Below are 17,564 nucleotides of genomic sequence, written 5' to 3'. Positions count from 1 at the left end.
ATATTTACTCTTTCTCACCAAATTTATTTTAAATTTTTTATAAATTTTTCAAATAATTGAACTAAAATTTTTCTGTGTATGATTTTACATTTGAATCAATAAACTTAAATGTGATGTTTTTAAAGAATTGTTATTAAGGTTTCAAAATATTAGGAGCGGTAAATAGCACTGAACTCGTTCGTATGTTTCCAAGTGGTCATTAAAAGTCCAACATTTATATAAAAATAAAATTTATTCTTAAAATAATGAGATAAATGATCGTCTATATAAATACACTTGGGTGTAAAGATAGGCGAATGATCGAGCCTTGAAAAACAATCTTGAGGAACGACGTTATAGATGCTGGGTGATAAAGTTGTGGAAGCTGGTGATCCTCGCAAAGGCCGAAGGGTATCCGAGCTGGCAGCCGGTGCTCGCTACAAAAGAACTGATGCCCACCTTGAGATGAAAACAATATTTAATTTAGACATGTCATGGCATTATATATAAATACAAAAGAGTTCACAGGATCATAAATAAGCAATAATTGATATTAAAAACACAGTTTAAATTTGAACTATTTTTATAATAATTATGATATTTTGTATTGAGTAAATTTGTTAATTAGACTTATCTCTTAAAGTTGAAGACTACAATACCCAAGATTATGGATTTTAAAAAATAACCAGCACCGCATTTCAACACTTTCGTCAGATAATATAAAATTTTACTTGTTTAGGACAAAGAATTATTTATGTAATCATTTGTTTGGTGCAATGTTCATTAAATTAAATTCAAATTTGGAATTGTTTATAAAATCTGTCTTTACGCTGACAAAGTCAACGGTAGCCTCCAATCGAACATAATTTTATGTGTTAATGATATTAATAACTATAATATTAATATTCGCTTTAAAATGGTAAATACCGCGTTATGATTACAAAAATAATAATTTCCTTTGTTTTTCTTCGAGTATAATACTTTACAAATAGTAGATACATTCAAGTTGTTTTCATCTTGGGAACGTTTCAACTGTCAGGACACAAATTTGCACAGAGGAAAGCTAGGAGTAGTAAACCAACACGCGGACCAATCCAACAGTTCCCTTAGAAATGTTGTCACATAATCTTAAATTTCTGGTTCTAAGACATGTTCTAACTTACTAACAATTTTTGAGCTATGGCTTTGTTATATAACTTAAAACGCGTCAAGAACCGAATTTGAGATGAAAAATTACCAATATATTTTGTCCGTTCCGGTTGATGACCAAAGGTCCGCCGGAGTCGCCGCCGCAAATGCCGACGCCACCGACCCCGCTCGTGCAGATATTGCTCTGCTGCACCCAGAACCCGAACACCGACTGGCACTGCGCCACCGAGATCACGCGCAAGTTCACGTGACTCACAAACGAGTTCACTGTCACGCCGGTTTGCTCTGTAATAAATACACCATGTGTCATCATCATTTCAACCATAGGAAGTTACTGCTAGACATCCTCCGAAGATTTCCAATAGGATCAATTTGAAGCGGCATGAATCCAGTGTCTTCTGACTGCCTTTTAACAAGATAATATGTCGATCTTGTCGTGAAAGCGGTCAAGTAATATCACCATCATCGTCATTCCAGTCGTTTAATGATAGTCATCTGCCTCTCCCTTACATTTCCAATAGGTCATCTTGTGCGTGGACGTACTACGTTGCGCTTGTTGCTTCGTGGTCTCGACTCCAGAACTTTAAAAAACCTGCAGCTACCTGCTCTGCGCGTTATGTGATCTGCCCACTGACTTTAATTTCCAAATTAACTGGGTTATGCCAGAGAAATTTGGAGATTAACCCTCTCCATGGCCCCTCCGATAGTAAGCGTGCTAATGAGGCCCGAAGTGTTACAATTTTATTATTAAAAACTTAAAAAGCGATATCAACAAATTTAAACATTACAGTAAACCTTAACCGACAGTTGTTTTTAATTACGTGGTTTGGTCATGGAAAATAAATTATTTTAAATTATGAGTTCTAAGAAAGCTTGCGTTAAACTTCTAGTATCATCTTGACAACTTAATAGCAAATCATGTATGTGTAACACCATGACGAAGGTAGCGAGGCACAATATAATTACGGTATAATGACGGAATTAACGAAAACCTTATAAACATTGTCACATGTACTCACGATCACTAGTTTTGCCATAGCCTGCCGCGAAACCCCATTCGCTTACAAACTGGTCTAATAATTGGTTGCCGTTCGGCAGTGCAATTGGTTGAATGGTGCCTGCAAATAAAATGGTCATATACTTAATTTTGTTTTGTTGTACGTTAAATTAGACATCTAGGTCACAAGAAACACTCGAAACTAACTCCAAAACCTTCCTTAATTATTATAATTATGCATATAGAATGATTAATATGCACCTAGAAAATTAAAACAAAGATTTATACCACTAGGTACCAAGTATTTGCTAATTATACAGGATACACATTTTCTTTGGACATCCGAGCTTGCTTTCGAGCGGGATACAATAATGCATGCCACAGCGATTGCACACGATAATATCAGGAATGAAAAAATACATTAAAGTAAGTATCGATATATATATATAACATAAGCAATTTTTTCTAATAACACAATTTTAAGTTTTAAAAATCAATCAATATTGTAGAGAAAAAAATCACTTGTTTAGTAATAGATTAAATTATATATGTTGATAGGGTCGACTAATTGATACCGACGTCAATTCACTTCTGATAACACTTCAAAAAATGATAAACTTCATTTTCTGTCTGTTCGCTTGCGAGGACTCCCGTGTGCGAAACTTTTTAACTTTTTATTTTTTAACTTAAACTTAAAAACTTCAATTCGTAACATCACCCTTAAAGTTTTTAAAAATAGTCGCGTCTTTTTTTTAATAACCTATTTTTTCTCCCATCTTTGTCTGTGTAAATCTTGTTTGCAAAACTACATCTAAATAATATTTTAATTTACTTGTGAAAAAAAGGAACTTACTCGACAAAGGCACGTTGTAAGGTAAGTAGATCATGGCTACGTCGTTGAGTAACAAACTGGGGTTGTACTGCGGGTGCATTATAACCGTGGAGGTGGGGACCCTGGTGCCGCCGTAGAACAGGTACTGAGATCCGAGAACCACGACGAACTGGTTAGCTTGTAGCGAATGCAACCAGCAGTGGGCAGCGGTGACCAGCCGCCTGGGGGAGACCAGAGACGAGCCGCATGCAGACGTCCCCGGGTGGTTCACGAACGTAATCAGTAATCCTGCCTAGAATAAATGCATGTATTAAATTCAAACTTTACAAAGTTTCATATAAGCTATATTTTTTTATGAGTTGCCTCAACAGATTGTGTACTGTAAAAAATTATCAGTTCATCGTAACCCAATATAAAAATATTAAAAGTTATTTGAAGTGATCACTTTATTTATTTATTAACTCTTATAACTTGTGTAACAGTTGCCTTATTGTCTCATAGGTATCCTCTACCAATTCACCCAAGATGTTGCAGAGATAAGCAGCAAGCACGTTGTTGTGTCGTGTTGTTGTTTGTTGTTGTGTTTTTTTGAAGAAAATTAAATAGAAAAATTAGATTTGACAACGATTCATAATAATAATATAGCCTTTATTCAAATCAAATTAAGCTGATAATACATTTTAACAAATATAAAATAAAAAGTTTCAAACTTATTCAAATATTAGTAGGTTTTTTTTATTTTTCCCAGATCATTTTGCCAATTGGCAAAAGCCTCCTCCCATCTTATCCATCCTGTTCTTTCTGTAACAACTCTATTTCTCGTCTTTCCCTACTCCTTCCACTCATAAAAATAAGTTTTCTATTTCATTCAAGTTGAATATTAAGAATGTCAAATTGACATCTTACTAATTAGCTACAGAATGTAAGGTAATTAAAATATGTAAAGGTATTAATTTACGAATAAATTAAAAATATTCTGATAACATATCGAAATCTGTCCGACATAACATAGTACCTATCAAGGGATTTATAAAAAAAAAACACGTTGTTGATAAGGAAACGCTGATTGCAGTTTTTGTTTACGCACATGCATGCGATTTCAAATAGTTGATACGATCGCGTAATGATTACGATGTCGTATTATATACAAATATAACAAGAGTATGATTCCTAACAGTAACATAAAAGAAACATTATTGAAGTGATACTTTTATTTCTGGCTCTCTAACCAAAACATTTCCTCTAAAAATAACCCAGTTGTCAAAATCAAAGACACGACTAAATATATTTTAGACGAAGACGTTCCTACCATTTCCAGATAGTAGTAGGAACAAGTCTTTGATCAAGTTCTTGCAATGGTTTAATCTGACGATGAGAACCCTATAACCTTATAAAACAATTTGAGGTAAGAAAGAAGCAGATGCTGTAAAATATAACAACAGCTTATAAGAAATAGGCGGTGAGACCCACATTTGACAAAAAATGTAAAAAATAAATGACAATTACGCTACGCCATCAAACCATTTACCACTCACAAAGCTTATGGTAGCGTGATTAAATATAATACTAAATATAATACGGTAATATATGCAAATAAACAATACACGAAGATTCTGGAGGTAATGACTACAAATTATTACGTACTTTAAAATTTAGCTGGCCTGGCTGAGACCTGTGCTGTGAATTTTATCAGCTTCTCACGCATTAGCTAAATTCCTGACTAAAATAACTCGTTTGGGTTTAACATATGTATTTTTGTGTGAATAAGCAAGTCTTTTGACTTATAGAAAGCTGATAATACGTTTAATAATGTTTCGTTAACTGGTGTTCGCCAAAATATCAGATTGAACAGCTCAGTAATTTAAATGGTATGTTTATTATATTTATTTAAACAGGTTCTCAATTAATTTACATATTTTTTGTCACTGACATATACTATTTTCTTTAGGAGTTTATACCTTCATGGGGCTTAAGATGTCAGAGCGCTGAATACGCTTAACTTTTGCCTTTAACTAAGATTTAGGGCGCCACCAGGATTTCCGACATGGGCGGAATTTAATTGTTTCGTTACCTTATTTGTTTGGGTTGAATTTACTATTTTCTCTTTTATATGTAATAATATTTGATTTTAAAGATTATTGGTTGATTCGTTTATTGGCACAATTTAAACTTAATTTAAGACATCGTTTCGACATGTCGTGACCATCTGTAATTTGTTATTATATTTTAGGTATACGTTTGTAGTTTAAATATTTATTGGTGTACATTTAAATTATAACACCTAGTTTATTCTATATAATGCCCGATAAATAGATATATGAACGTAATTAAACTTAGGTTTTTTGTCCGGACTAAGGCTAATATTAATATAATAATATAAATAATAAGACTAATAAAAATATAAATAATAATGACTGCGGGCTAAGTGGCATTTGTAGATTCCACGGATTGAAGGTGCAGGGCGCAGAGCGCGCCTAGCTCAAGAGATTTTTTAAAGCAGAGAAGTTCGGCTCCCAGAGGAGTCTCAGCTCGGGCTGTTACAAAAAAATTATTAGAGAGGTCCAAAGTCTTACCAAGTAGGGATAAGAGCCAACTGGCGCTACGACACCGCCAACAATCCTGCCGTCCTTGTCGGCTGACCTCGCCATGATCGCATCTTCCGTTTCCTTGATCCTCGTTGCGAGAGGGATCCCTACTGTCTCGTGGTAGTCGACGAGAGGAACCACCGGCGCCGTGGGCACCCTGGCAACGACCAGCGCCACCAACCACGACACGGCTACTATCAGGTGAGACAGAGAGATCATTTTTCCAATTGTTAATCGTTCATAAGCCCCTCGCGCTTATATAGAATCATTTATCTGCAATTCCAGATATATTATCATTTACTTAAAAAACTAGAGATTTAATCCTGGATTATTAGTTTCTTATCATAATAATTACAATTTCATGTGCGAGATATTATTGTTTAAGTTTTGAAACATATGTTTATCAACAAATTGACGATGGCTACGTATGTACTATGTTGCCACTGAGTATGTACGTATATACTGTAACATAATATTAATTTTTGTAACAGCAATGGATACAGCCTTTTATTTGCCGATAATTTTAATTCAAGATTAGAAAGCGATTGTATCATCATCAAGTAACTGCCTTTCAATCGTTTACAGATCTCCCTATACCTGATTCAATGCTGTACAGCAATCCCAAACGTAGCCCTCTCCATTGCTCTTGATTATGAGTTTGCCAATGAAACCAGAAGTGAGAGACCAAGTTTGGTCTATCCAGGTTGTGGCTGGACGTCCTGTGCGCTTGCTAATCCATGGTCTCCGGTTCAGATTCTTAAGATCCCAGGGGCTGCTAGCTCTGCATCTGCCCACTACCGCCTCAACCTGCCAATCCGCTGAGCAATGTCGATTACTTTCGTTCGTCATTCGTTCCTGGTTCGATTTCGCAAAGAAATCCCAAGCATAGCCCTTTTTCACGGCTCGTTGAGCGACTGTGACCTTTTATTGGATTAGATATTATATCTTAATTTAATTTAATAAATTTTCATTTACTTAAATAACAAATTATTTTTTAAGCATACGTTATTAGCAGTGATTTACAAAGAGTTACTATCGTTATCAACAGAGTTATCAGTGATGAGAGATAAAAGTACAGAAGTCGATAAAAAACTTCATGGGCTTCCTAATTTGGTAATTAAACTAAACTCACACAAGTGCGTTTAATAAAACATGTTCTAGTCAAATGATTTTTAATTTTACTATTTTGTGTGTGTACAAAAAACATTGATAGACGTATTTGGATATAAATCGATAATTCTTAATCTATTATAAGGACAAATAATATGTGTTTAGATAATTTAAAACAAAACGTCGCCGACACTTTGTATATCTAATTACAAGATTACGCGTGCCCGGTATTTCTCTGTATTATTTACTATATTAGTAATTCTAATATTAAGACTCAAAACATACAATACGAACAAAAATGTACACAACATTTACAATAATAACTTTCATATTACTTGTAATTTAAATTAGTTTAAATATTATTACACACAAAACTTTAAGAAAAATTGTTATAAATATGCATTACGTAGAAAACAACCTAATTCCTCAATTAAAAAAATACGAAAATATATTATGTGACTAGTCCAAAACGATTCCGGTGACGTCACTAATCCAGTTCAGATACCGCTGCACTCTGGTGAACACGGAGGGTATGTCGTCACTGCAGCCATCAGCGCCAACGAACGTGGCAACCCCAACCTGTGCCATTTTATATCAAAACTAAAAAAAAATTACCTTTATACTCATAGAAACTAATTTTCAAATTTATACTTATAGATGTGAAAGAACTATTTTATAAAACTATTAAACGTTCTGACAAATATAAACAATAAATAATAATAAGCCTTTATTTCATTTTTCAATTTAGATATGCAGATATATAACTTCATTGCCGATCTCATTTCTGTTGTTGTGTGTATGTTTTATTTTTTTATTGTCATAGTTATGGTCCACTCATGCATTATTCAATTAGTTTAGATTTTGGATTACCGTATTAATTTTATGAATCAGCAACAGTTAAAAAAAGACTTATATATTTATTAAAATATAACCATAAATGAAAAGGATAACCTTACCAAAATAACTTCTTCAGTGGCGTTAAAGAAAATTGTCAATGGTCCGCCATTGTCACCCTGAAATTTAAATTTTTTCATATAGTATCTGTATGATGAATCCTTGCAAAGTCATATACAAAACGATTTAAAATAAATTAACCTTTTTATAACATATCCACCATAATTCCATACGCATGCATATATAATTTAGTAAATAGCATAGAGTTTCGATTCCCGGTATACAATGTAATATAATGCACACTTTGTGTCACCCTAATTTTATTACAAATTTCGTCATCGTCTGTGAACTGCGTTGTTTGAAAATGTATATAAACAGAACGGTGCTCGTCTCAACAAAAAATTAATTAATTAAAAACCATCAGACATTAATATAAAAAAATAAAGATGTGTTAAATACAAATAAAATGCAAAAGTTTTATAGCAAAATTGTTTTAAGATACTGTAAAAATTGCCCGTATATCGCGAATGTGTACAAACTCTCGCATAAAACAACGTCAAGCTGAAATCGGTTGATAGTCGTTTTTTTTCAATGAATTTATTTAAAAATATTGCCATTCGAAAAAGCAAATGAGTTTTATAAACCATAGGACGTTATTTTTATTGCAATAAATATAAATATTATCAATTATTTTTTACTTTCATTTTATCGTGAGGTCTGTAAACAGACTAGCAGAGTATAAATAAAATGCAGTACTGGCCGTTAGATTTCCAAAGGCAATAGAACATTTCGTGTAACCGTGAACTTAAAATTATTAATATTTAATAATATTATTACTACATTGTACTAATAATTACTTTATTTAATATTTTGAAAAATGACATCCATGTTTATTGCTTCGTAGTAAGTAAATGAAAAACATTGGATTGGATAGCTTGACTTTAATTTGTTGGATAGCCTGCATATACCGGCAGATATTTTTCACACTGTCAATAAACGTTTTACTTTGTTGCTATTAACAAAACACATTTTGGATTTTGTCTTTTTAATTAAGTATAATTTTGAGATGATGAAATCAAAATTTATCAACGCCATGCTTAAAAATAGTTTAAATAACGAATATTATTTTTCGGCTTTAGTGGTACAATCAAGTACTAAAGTACTCGTTACTTATTTCGATTAGCCCATCTACATAGAATTCATTTCAAACGCAGTTAGATATACTTCTAGAGCCTTCAATATATTATGTTTACTGGTCTATGGTCATCTATTCAGTGCTTTATGTATATGCCTTATTGCCTTTCACCTTGCAAGTGCCAGCTGATGTACTGAAGCCGCAAATGATGTTTTCAGGCAGCTGGTTGAAGAATGAAATATTGCAGAGGCGGTTCGTAATCACCGTCATAAACTTCTCGCGTAGTGTCGGCGACACGAAAGTGACCCCTGAAGATGGAATTAAAAAATATGTTCAAATAAATACAGATATGGTTTAACAAAGATCTTAAAAAGAATGAATAATGTATGTATGTATGTGTGTTGTTATTCTAGGCAATGCGGTGGGCTAGTGAGACATTGCTCTTTTGACGCCTTTCGAAGTGAAACTAATATTTGAAATAAGGACCAATAAAAGTAATTAAAGTTAAAATAATCTAATAATATAATAAAGTATAATAGTATTATTAATATATGTGCAATAATTATAGTACTTTAAAACGTAACATATATAACAAGAACGTAATTTTTGGGGAAGTATAAAGCACCTCATCCGTTAAACCGCATTATTGTGTGCATTGGGATGGATAGAAAAAAGAATAGCTATAATACATATGCTTGAACGGATAAAAAATAAATAAGAGTCAATTACATTTAAATATAATTCTGCGGTCAATGTAACGAGTGTATTATTTGCTTCAGAGGAAGTTTCACAGGGGACTCGGAATAATACCTAAGAAGTGTGTATCATTACGATCAAGCGGACCTTCGCTTAAACCTCTTACACACGATATTTTATAGTAAAACTTTAGAGAAAGAAAATAATTTAAGGCATTATTGTTACAAAATATTTTTACCGTCTGCCGCAATTCCCCATCCAGAAGCGATAGCACCCATTCCAGCGAAATTGAACGAAGATATCCTGAGATAGGGCAGGCGTATTGTGTTTACTTTGTCTGTAATTGCAATTATTAACTTTATATTTCAACAAATATATACAAAAACATAAATGAATATTACAAGGTAACGAAAAACCAAAATATACAAATAATCATTGCGTTGAGTTTGACCACTGAAGTGTTCTTCGTACTGGTATTGAATAGAAAAAAAATTAGAATTGTATTTTAGATTGACCACATTTATTTAATAATAAAAAAATATGAAATTAATTAATTACTAAAAATAATTTTTTTTCATACACTGCAAGATTACAATAATAATAAAATTTTTATTGCAATGTTTTATCGAGCACGATATTTTTTTATATTCTAACGTCTCTTTAATTTTCAATTAAATTAAATGTTTGACAGCTAAAGACAGATGTTTTAATATTCTTTGTAGTTTATATGAAAACGAAATAATCTGTCTTAACATTTTTAAATTTTGGTCATCAAAGAACCTTCTGCATGTCATATTGATCAAATTGAATGAAGCCGTTCTGGAGTTTTACACTTAGCGACACATCTGTAGATGCATTTTTATTTATAGAATTTATTGTAATGTTGATTGGGGAAAGAAAAATTAGTATTTCATATTTTTTAAATGAAAATTAAATCAAAACTTATCGTACTAATGTATTTTGCAATGTTATCTATAGATTAACATAATTAATTGTAATCCCTAAGCAAACAATACCTTTCGCTTGAATGCTAATTGTTCTTTTTATCAAACTAATTTTACCGATAACATTTTCTGACGAACATTCTTATAAGTATAAAATATTATTAACGAAATTAGTACAAAAACTATGTTGTACGAGATTCTTTTTACTTTTAATAGTTTCGCCTGCTGATCGAGATGATTATAGTTTATCCCCACGTAGATATCTTTGGGGGAGGACTATGCCTTGCAGAGGGCGTCTATGGATTGATGCAATGACAGATTAAAAAATACGCAATTGATATATTTTATCATGATCAACGAATTTTACACGTATTTTCGAAATCTAATATTACCAAACTCTCTGATTATTTGTTGTTATGTATGCAGATGAAGCTTATTAAGGATCGTTTAAGGGATAACAAAGCTTGGGAATGAATAGCTCTATCATATATATTAAAGATAATGTAAGTGACTACGAGAAAAAAACAGAGTTGGTTGTAGGTTCTTCTTATATCAGAGCACTTTTGGAACTCCGAAGTCTTAAGTTGAAGGATTCATAGTCTGATTATATTTTCTATCAAATTGGACTCTTCCGGAATTGCTGTAATAACAAAAGAGTGGATACTGTAAATCAGTATTTGCCAACCTTTCTTGTGCCATGCCCCACCTAAGCCTTTCTAAAATTCTTACGCCTGTAACATACATAATTTTTATATTAAAGCGAAAGGGTTAAACTGGTGTCGAGTCGACTTTTGAATTGCCCCCGAGGGGCGTTGGCCCCATGTTGGGAAATTCTACTGTAAATGCTCCTATGTGGATAATATATAAGAATGTATTAATAATTAATTGTTTTTAACATGCATCCTATGTCTAAGTTTGTAATAACCTTAAGACATGCAAACTTTTTCTTTATTTATAGTCATTGGTAACACTACTTTAAATCAAATTGGTCTCTATTAGACTTTTCTGATGTACACTGACCACTTGGTCACTGTAAATGATTCTAGCTAGACATTAACATGAATACATGAAAGAACGATGATTCTCAACGGATAAAAGGACACTGTCGAGATTTATTCTCCGGTGTACCAGTTAACTGTATCACGTTGGCAAGATGCAGAAGAGCGAGGTCGTTGGCGAAGGTGACCGGCTCCCAGTCCGGGTGTACCACCACCTCGTCCACGTTGACGATGCGACGTCCGTTCTCGTAGCGGTCGTACAGCGAATGAGCACCCAGTATGGCCTGCGGTCAGAGTGACACAGGCATATAAAGTGCACACTTATTACAATTTTAGTTCAACTAGTCATTATAAAATAAATTTCAAAGAAGGTAAGTTTGTTCTGCAAGTCTTTCTACGTTCAGTTACACTTGTCTATGCAAATACTAGTTATGCTGGATTTACATCGGCTAAAACCCCATAACGTTCCTCCATCATCGCTAGTTTGCCCATGCAGGTGATGGACTTCTCCTAGTCCATAAACCAAAGACTAAGGTAACCACGAGAGTGAATACTTCACAAGTACAAACCCTTTTCAGCCCCATACAGCGGATCTTATCATTTGTTCCACTGATGAACGTAATTGTTAATTTATTATTTATTTAAAATTCCTGAATTTTTTATTCTAGAACGTATAACAGCCGTCAGCGGCCTTTTCCTTAAAAATCGAAATAGTTAAATGATACATTCAAACATACTACACGAGCAACAAACAGTTTAAACTCAAGTTAAAAATTTGGTTACCATGTACGCAACTGATGTTTATTTATATGTGTTACTTGTTTGTGCGAAGTTTGTCTGTGTGTTTTGAATATGTAAAGAGTTGCACAGAATTTGCGCAGTGTCATCAAAAATTTTTTTCAGGAACTAGTTTTGAGATTTTTGTTCACATATCGTTTGTCCTTGTAAATTGTTATTCCCTGAATGCACCCCATCGCTGTTTACGCGGTGCGTTTCGCTCATTTAGTCATGAAAGGTACATATAACTTTTAGCCTAGAAAACAAAACACTTGTTTGCTTTCAAAGTAGGCTGGTGAAGCCTACTCAAATCGGCCACTTCAGACCTCCCACCAGGGAAACCAGGGCGGCTGGGGACTACTATTTGTATTCTCAGTGTACTACTGTAGAAATATTTCTGAACATTGTTATAGAGCTTATTAAAAGCGCTTTTACAGTGGTAATCATGAATTTTAATTTTAAAAGCTTATCGTCATATCACAGTCTGATATGTCGATAAGCTTATATGATAATTTAATTATAAGGTGTAAGAAATGATAGTCTCTTGCTATATTAGAAACAATATTTTTCGTCAGTATTTTAGAGATATTACTGTTGTATATTTTTTACCTGTACGTGGTCCACCAGCTGGTCGTCGTGGAAGCAACAGTGCGCAGCTGTCAGCACCCACTCTCTGTGCACGAGGGAGCCGCCGCAAAAGCCTATATCCCCGGTCGTACCCACGCGCAAGTACAGGGCTACCTATCAAATGACCTTACTTGTTGAATGATATTCCTTTTTACCATATTTTCAATGTTCTCATTGTTTTGATGCAGGCTTACTCTCAAAGACATTGAAGCATGATGCATCAGAGATTTGGTCTTAATATAACGGTTTCTTCGTTCTGACTGATATTATGTATATACGCGGTTTTTGTGTTAGTGCATCTAGCACAAAAGGCACTGCATGGTGTACATTTTTCAAGTAACTTTAACTAAGTTTCTAACTGATAAGGGAAGAAACAAATGCACAATTATCATTCGGGAATCCCTCTTTGAAATGAACTTTATAGTACAAGGTGATTGGTTATAGATGAAAAAGCTTAAGTACAAAATATCCAAAGGTTATAGATATAATCAATAATATAATAATAAAACAGTGTAGAAAAGCGTTTTCATCATAATTGAATAACTACATATTAAAATTTATTATTGTTAACTATCTTTTTCTGCAGGTTTATTCTGCCAGAAGCTATTGGACTGTTGCACTGTAATGGAAATAATAAATAAAAATAACATATTTCAGAAGGATCACTTTATTTTAAGTGATTGAAAATATATGTAAAAACTTTATGCTGACAAATAAGTTATTCATTAACTCATTTAAAGCTTATAGAATTAGAGACAATCACTATGTGTTTTAAAAACTTTTTATGTATATATAAAGCCATACATTAACTTAAGCTACTTTGACATATCAGTCAATCATTTCAAAGTAAACGCATCAAAATGCGTCACCAAGTTAAGACGATAGGACACAAAATTATTTGATGGATAAGATAACAACACATTAATCAAAATTAAGTAATTTATCTGCAAAACCGATGACATTTGAAATTATTTTTTAAAAAACAGAATCGGTTGTTTAATAACCGATTAACATGTGCAACGATGTAAAACTCTATTATGTATTAAATACATCAAATATGTCAGTGGTAAATTGACAGGTTGCAAGACCGAATTTAGAATGTTAAGCTGGGAATTGTAACTAATAGTTGCAATAGTAAAAATGGAAGAGAATAAGCTATATCTTAAAAAATCATATTTATCAATTATATAACTTGATTATACAGATTGTAAGTTAAAATTAAAGAATTGTAGTACGCAAAACGTAACCTATTAATATATTAAAAATTGAAGAACCAAAAATAAGAAAAAATCGGATGTAACACAAATTATAAATAAGTACAGTAATTAATCATATAAGACGTTTTGTTATGTCGTTGTCGTCCGCCTTTCCTAAAAATATTTATGAGGAGATATACAATAGTTGTCACGCTTGCCAAGCGGGTTGGCGATCTCAGTGTAGTATTATAGTACACAGAGGACGCTGCTGTACATCCTCTGGAAAGTTATTTGTGAGCAATGGCCGTCCTTTATACTTGATACGCAGTGTTAACAATATAATATTGTAGCGTAGTAATCGAACCCGCGACCAACGATCGCAAGCCTCAATCTAATTGTAATCATTAGTTCTATAATAAGACAGTTTAGCTAAAACTATTATATACCAGTCCAGAAACCGTGCAGTTTATAAGTTTATTAAAAAAAATAAAATTAAATAATAGGAAGTCTACCATGAACCAAAAAGCGAAACATAGAACATCCAACTACGCGGTTGTTAAGGTCATTTGAAGACCCTGCAAGCCACTTTCAGCCGTCCTATTTGAAATCTCTTAGAGGCCTACATCCTGCGGTAAACGCCTTACGATTGAAATGATGAATAAATGTAAAAAAAATAGTGTATCGTTATCTTAATGGCAGAGGAATTTAGTGCAACTAATCAAACCAACATTATTAAATACAGAAAATAATAAAATAAACACGTGGTACAAAATAAATTTTATGTTACATAGTAGGATACGTTTAATACGAAATATTTTTTTTATTCTGAAAGCCTAGTATTGATATGAGTATGACGTGGCATTTCCTATCACGTATTACAATGTGTCATAACAATCAAACTGAAAATCTAATAAGCAAAATGTCCACTATTGTCTTTTATCACAAACATTATCAAATCGAAACTTAGAATTTAGAACTCGCTTTAGATATGGTACCAGTAATCAATTTTTATCTTCTTCAAAGTAAATGTACTCACGTTTTTCCTGCGATCCTTACATTTACATATTTCACACCTTTAGTGATAGTGTATATGTTACAAGAGTATATGTAAAAAGAAAAACATAGTTATAATAACATAAAAAAGTGCAATGGGAGGTCTTATTACTCAAGGCAATTTCTTACATACAACCATAGTATGGAAATAAAAGGAAGACGGGTAGATGTGTCTGTTGTACGAAATAGTTTAAAACATGATAAGTATATAATGTAAACGAAATGGCAATACATACACACACACATACACATATATAACTATTACGTAATTATAAATACAGTAATAAATAAATAATATCAAATCAACTTTGAAGTTTGCACTTGCCTGTTAGAGAAAAGGAAGTAAAATAAATTATATACTAAATAAATTAATAACCTAAAAATAAATGAATTGTCAACATTTTTTAAAAAAACTTTTATTAATGATCCATTAAATCTCATTAAAATTCATTTTTAAGTCAAACAGACTACAAATTAATATATGTTTTGATTATATGAGAAAGTTTAAAAAGAACAATATATTTAATTTTTCATTTCCATAATATTTTTTATGATCTTACCTGAAATGGCCTGGAATTAGGTTCAGTTATAATCCCGCCCATTATTCTATCGTTTTCGTTATTTTTTCCCACACAATCACCGCTAGTGCATTTGTCTAATGCACTCGAGGTAATAAATAAATAAAGAAACACTATTTTAAAAAGCATCATAGCCATCTTTATATATTTTACAATCTAAAATATTACGCCGGACGAAATGTTACAAGGAGCATCAGAGACTGTGAGAAAAAGTTTTTTATCTCAATATTTGATGTTTTTATCGAACATCAATAAAAGTAAACAGTTTCCCCAACTTTTACAGTAGATAGAAACATTTATCTATACCTATACGGTTATCGACATCGTAACACTATTTCATATTTCTTTCTTTAATATTTTAAACTATTTTTATTTTACAGAATAGTTAATTTTTTCATTAAACAATTTTATATTTTAGTTCATGAAGTATTTGATCATATAAAACCATGAAAAAACTGATTGCTAATGAATATATAGAAGAAAATGCCTATACTACATTAAATCCGCTATTACACAATTTGTAAAAAGTGTAATTAAATAATTATTAAATTCAGTATCATCTTTTTATTGCTATTGTCGCCCAACCTATAGTCTTTTACGGTCCCATGGTCTTCATTCTAGTTGGTATATTTGTCCGGCAATATGAACGGAACTCATTCATTTGAGAATACGGAACATTTTCATTTGAGTCACTTTGCCTTTCTGTGACTTTGCTTTGATTTCTGTGCTACTTTATTAGTGTTCCAGGGAAAATGGTGGCCAGTGTCCCCTTTATTGCTCTTTGCAACCTCAGATTTTTTGACTTCTTTGATAGTAGCCCAAGTTTCCGCTACATATAAAACTACGGGAAAAATGCATTGATTAAACATTCGTACTTTCTACTGGGCTGTCAAATTTATTTCCAACACGAAGACGTGTTTTAAGAAATCTGCCCTACCGTGTCTTATTCTGTTGCCGATCTCGTTACACTTGTTCGATTTTATTAATTTCATTTCACATTTATGTATAACAATAACATACAAAATTATCGTAAAACTTACTGTTTAACAAAATACAAAACACTCAACTAGGCACAGCCTGTCTGGTAGAGTGAATTAGTTTTGAAATAATACTTTGGACTGAGTAATGGTAAGCAGTACTGAAAGCCAAACAAAAAAAAAGGAAAGAAAATCGAAACAAAACATACCTATTATACATTTTGTGGTCGTGCGTTAATCACATATCTAAAATGTTATTTCGATAGAAAAAGACACTGCGATAATAGCCATATATCAAGCCCTATAGAACGTCCACCAATTAAAAAGCCTCTCCGAAGGCATGGATAATGTTGTGCTAAGAACAGGCTGCTAAAGTTCCTTACAAGGTTAGTCACTGTAAAGTGATCTAGAAAAAACTTATTTTAAACTGTGAATTATTGAAAAATATAAAGTTAAATAGATGTGTAATTTTTATAATCTGGCGTCAGGGGTTTCTAGAACTTCACTGTAAACGGTATAGCTTGATTTTATCTTACCATTATCAAAAAAGAAAACACGTTTTACTATTAGGCATATACGATTCGTAGCTAATGCAGGTTTAAATAAAACGCCGTGTCTGTAATAATGGTTTTATTTATCAGTGTTGTTCACATACACTCGTTGTTTCTGAATAGTTTTCCGTAAGCCGGGCGCAAGCAGAAAACAACTAAATATTGTAGTCCTGCCAAATATCGTACTATCATAAAATGTTCCATTAAGATCGATTGCTCTATTCTCTAATTTCATTCAGAACAATGTACATTTACTTTTTTCTCCAATATTAACTTTTGTAAAATCTTTGTAAATTTGGGATATACTTAAAACAATAACGACAGTCTTTTTAAAAGAAAAATATCATAATTTCATGTCCCTTTTAGACAATAAGGCTCCCTCATCGATGTCTAATAAGACCAGATGGCAGCGGTCTACTTTCACCTTTTTCCGTTCTAAACTTAACATGGTCACTCGTGCACCACAACTTACGCAGAGCTTAGTGA

At 32.6% G+C, this 17,564-nt stretch overlaps 2 protein-coding genes across 2 annotated transcripts; both read right to left on the bottom strand.

The window, feature by feature from the left end:
• Positions 1 to 240: 240 nt before the first annotated feature.
• Positions 241 to 5,761, bottom strand: LOC137929732 (brachyurin-like). Its single transcript, XM_068772807.1, has 5 exons — positions 5,531 to 5,761; positions 2,979 to 3,249; positions 2,148 to 2,246; positions 1,217 to 1,413; positions 241 to 438 (listed from the first exon to the last, which is right to left on the bottom strand). Exons 1-5 carry the CDS (start codon positions 5,759 to 5,761, stop codon positions 334 to 336), a joined length of 903 nt encoding a protein of 300 aa, XP_068628908.1. The 3' UTR covers positions 241 to 333.
• A 1,307-nt stretch (positions 5,762 to 7,068) lies between these two features.
• Positions 7,069 to 15,713, bottom strand: LOC137931381 (brachyurin-like). The gene is made up of 7 exons (XM_068774814.1): positions 15,533 to 15,713; positions 12,706 to 12,837; positions 11,450 to 11,603; positions 9,616 to 9,714; positions 8,853 to 8,989; positions 7,609 to 7,665; positions 7,069 to 7,231 (listed from the first exon to the last, which is right to left on the bottom strand). Exons 1-7 carry the CDS (start codon positions 15,686 to 15,688, stop codon positions 7,112 to 7,114), a joined length of 855 nt encoding a protein of 284 aa, XP_068630915.1. The 5' UTR covers positions 15,689 to 15,713; the 3' UTR covers positions 7,069 to 7,111.
• Positions 15,714 to 17,564: the final 1,851 nt, after the last annotated feature.

The sequence above is a fragment of the Battus philenor genome, unplaced genomic scaffold (genome assembly GCF_028537555.1).
Source record: "Battus philenor isolate CCGP_79_NKW_IND1 unplaced genomic scaffold, ilBatPhil1.0.hap1 SCAF_11, whole genome shotgun sequence".
In the NCBI taxonomy this organism is placed as follows: Eukaryota; Metazoa; Arthropoda; class Insecta; order Lepidoptera; family Papilionidae; genus Battus; species Battus philenor.
This window is presented reverse-complemented; position numbering and strand designations above follow the sequence as displayed.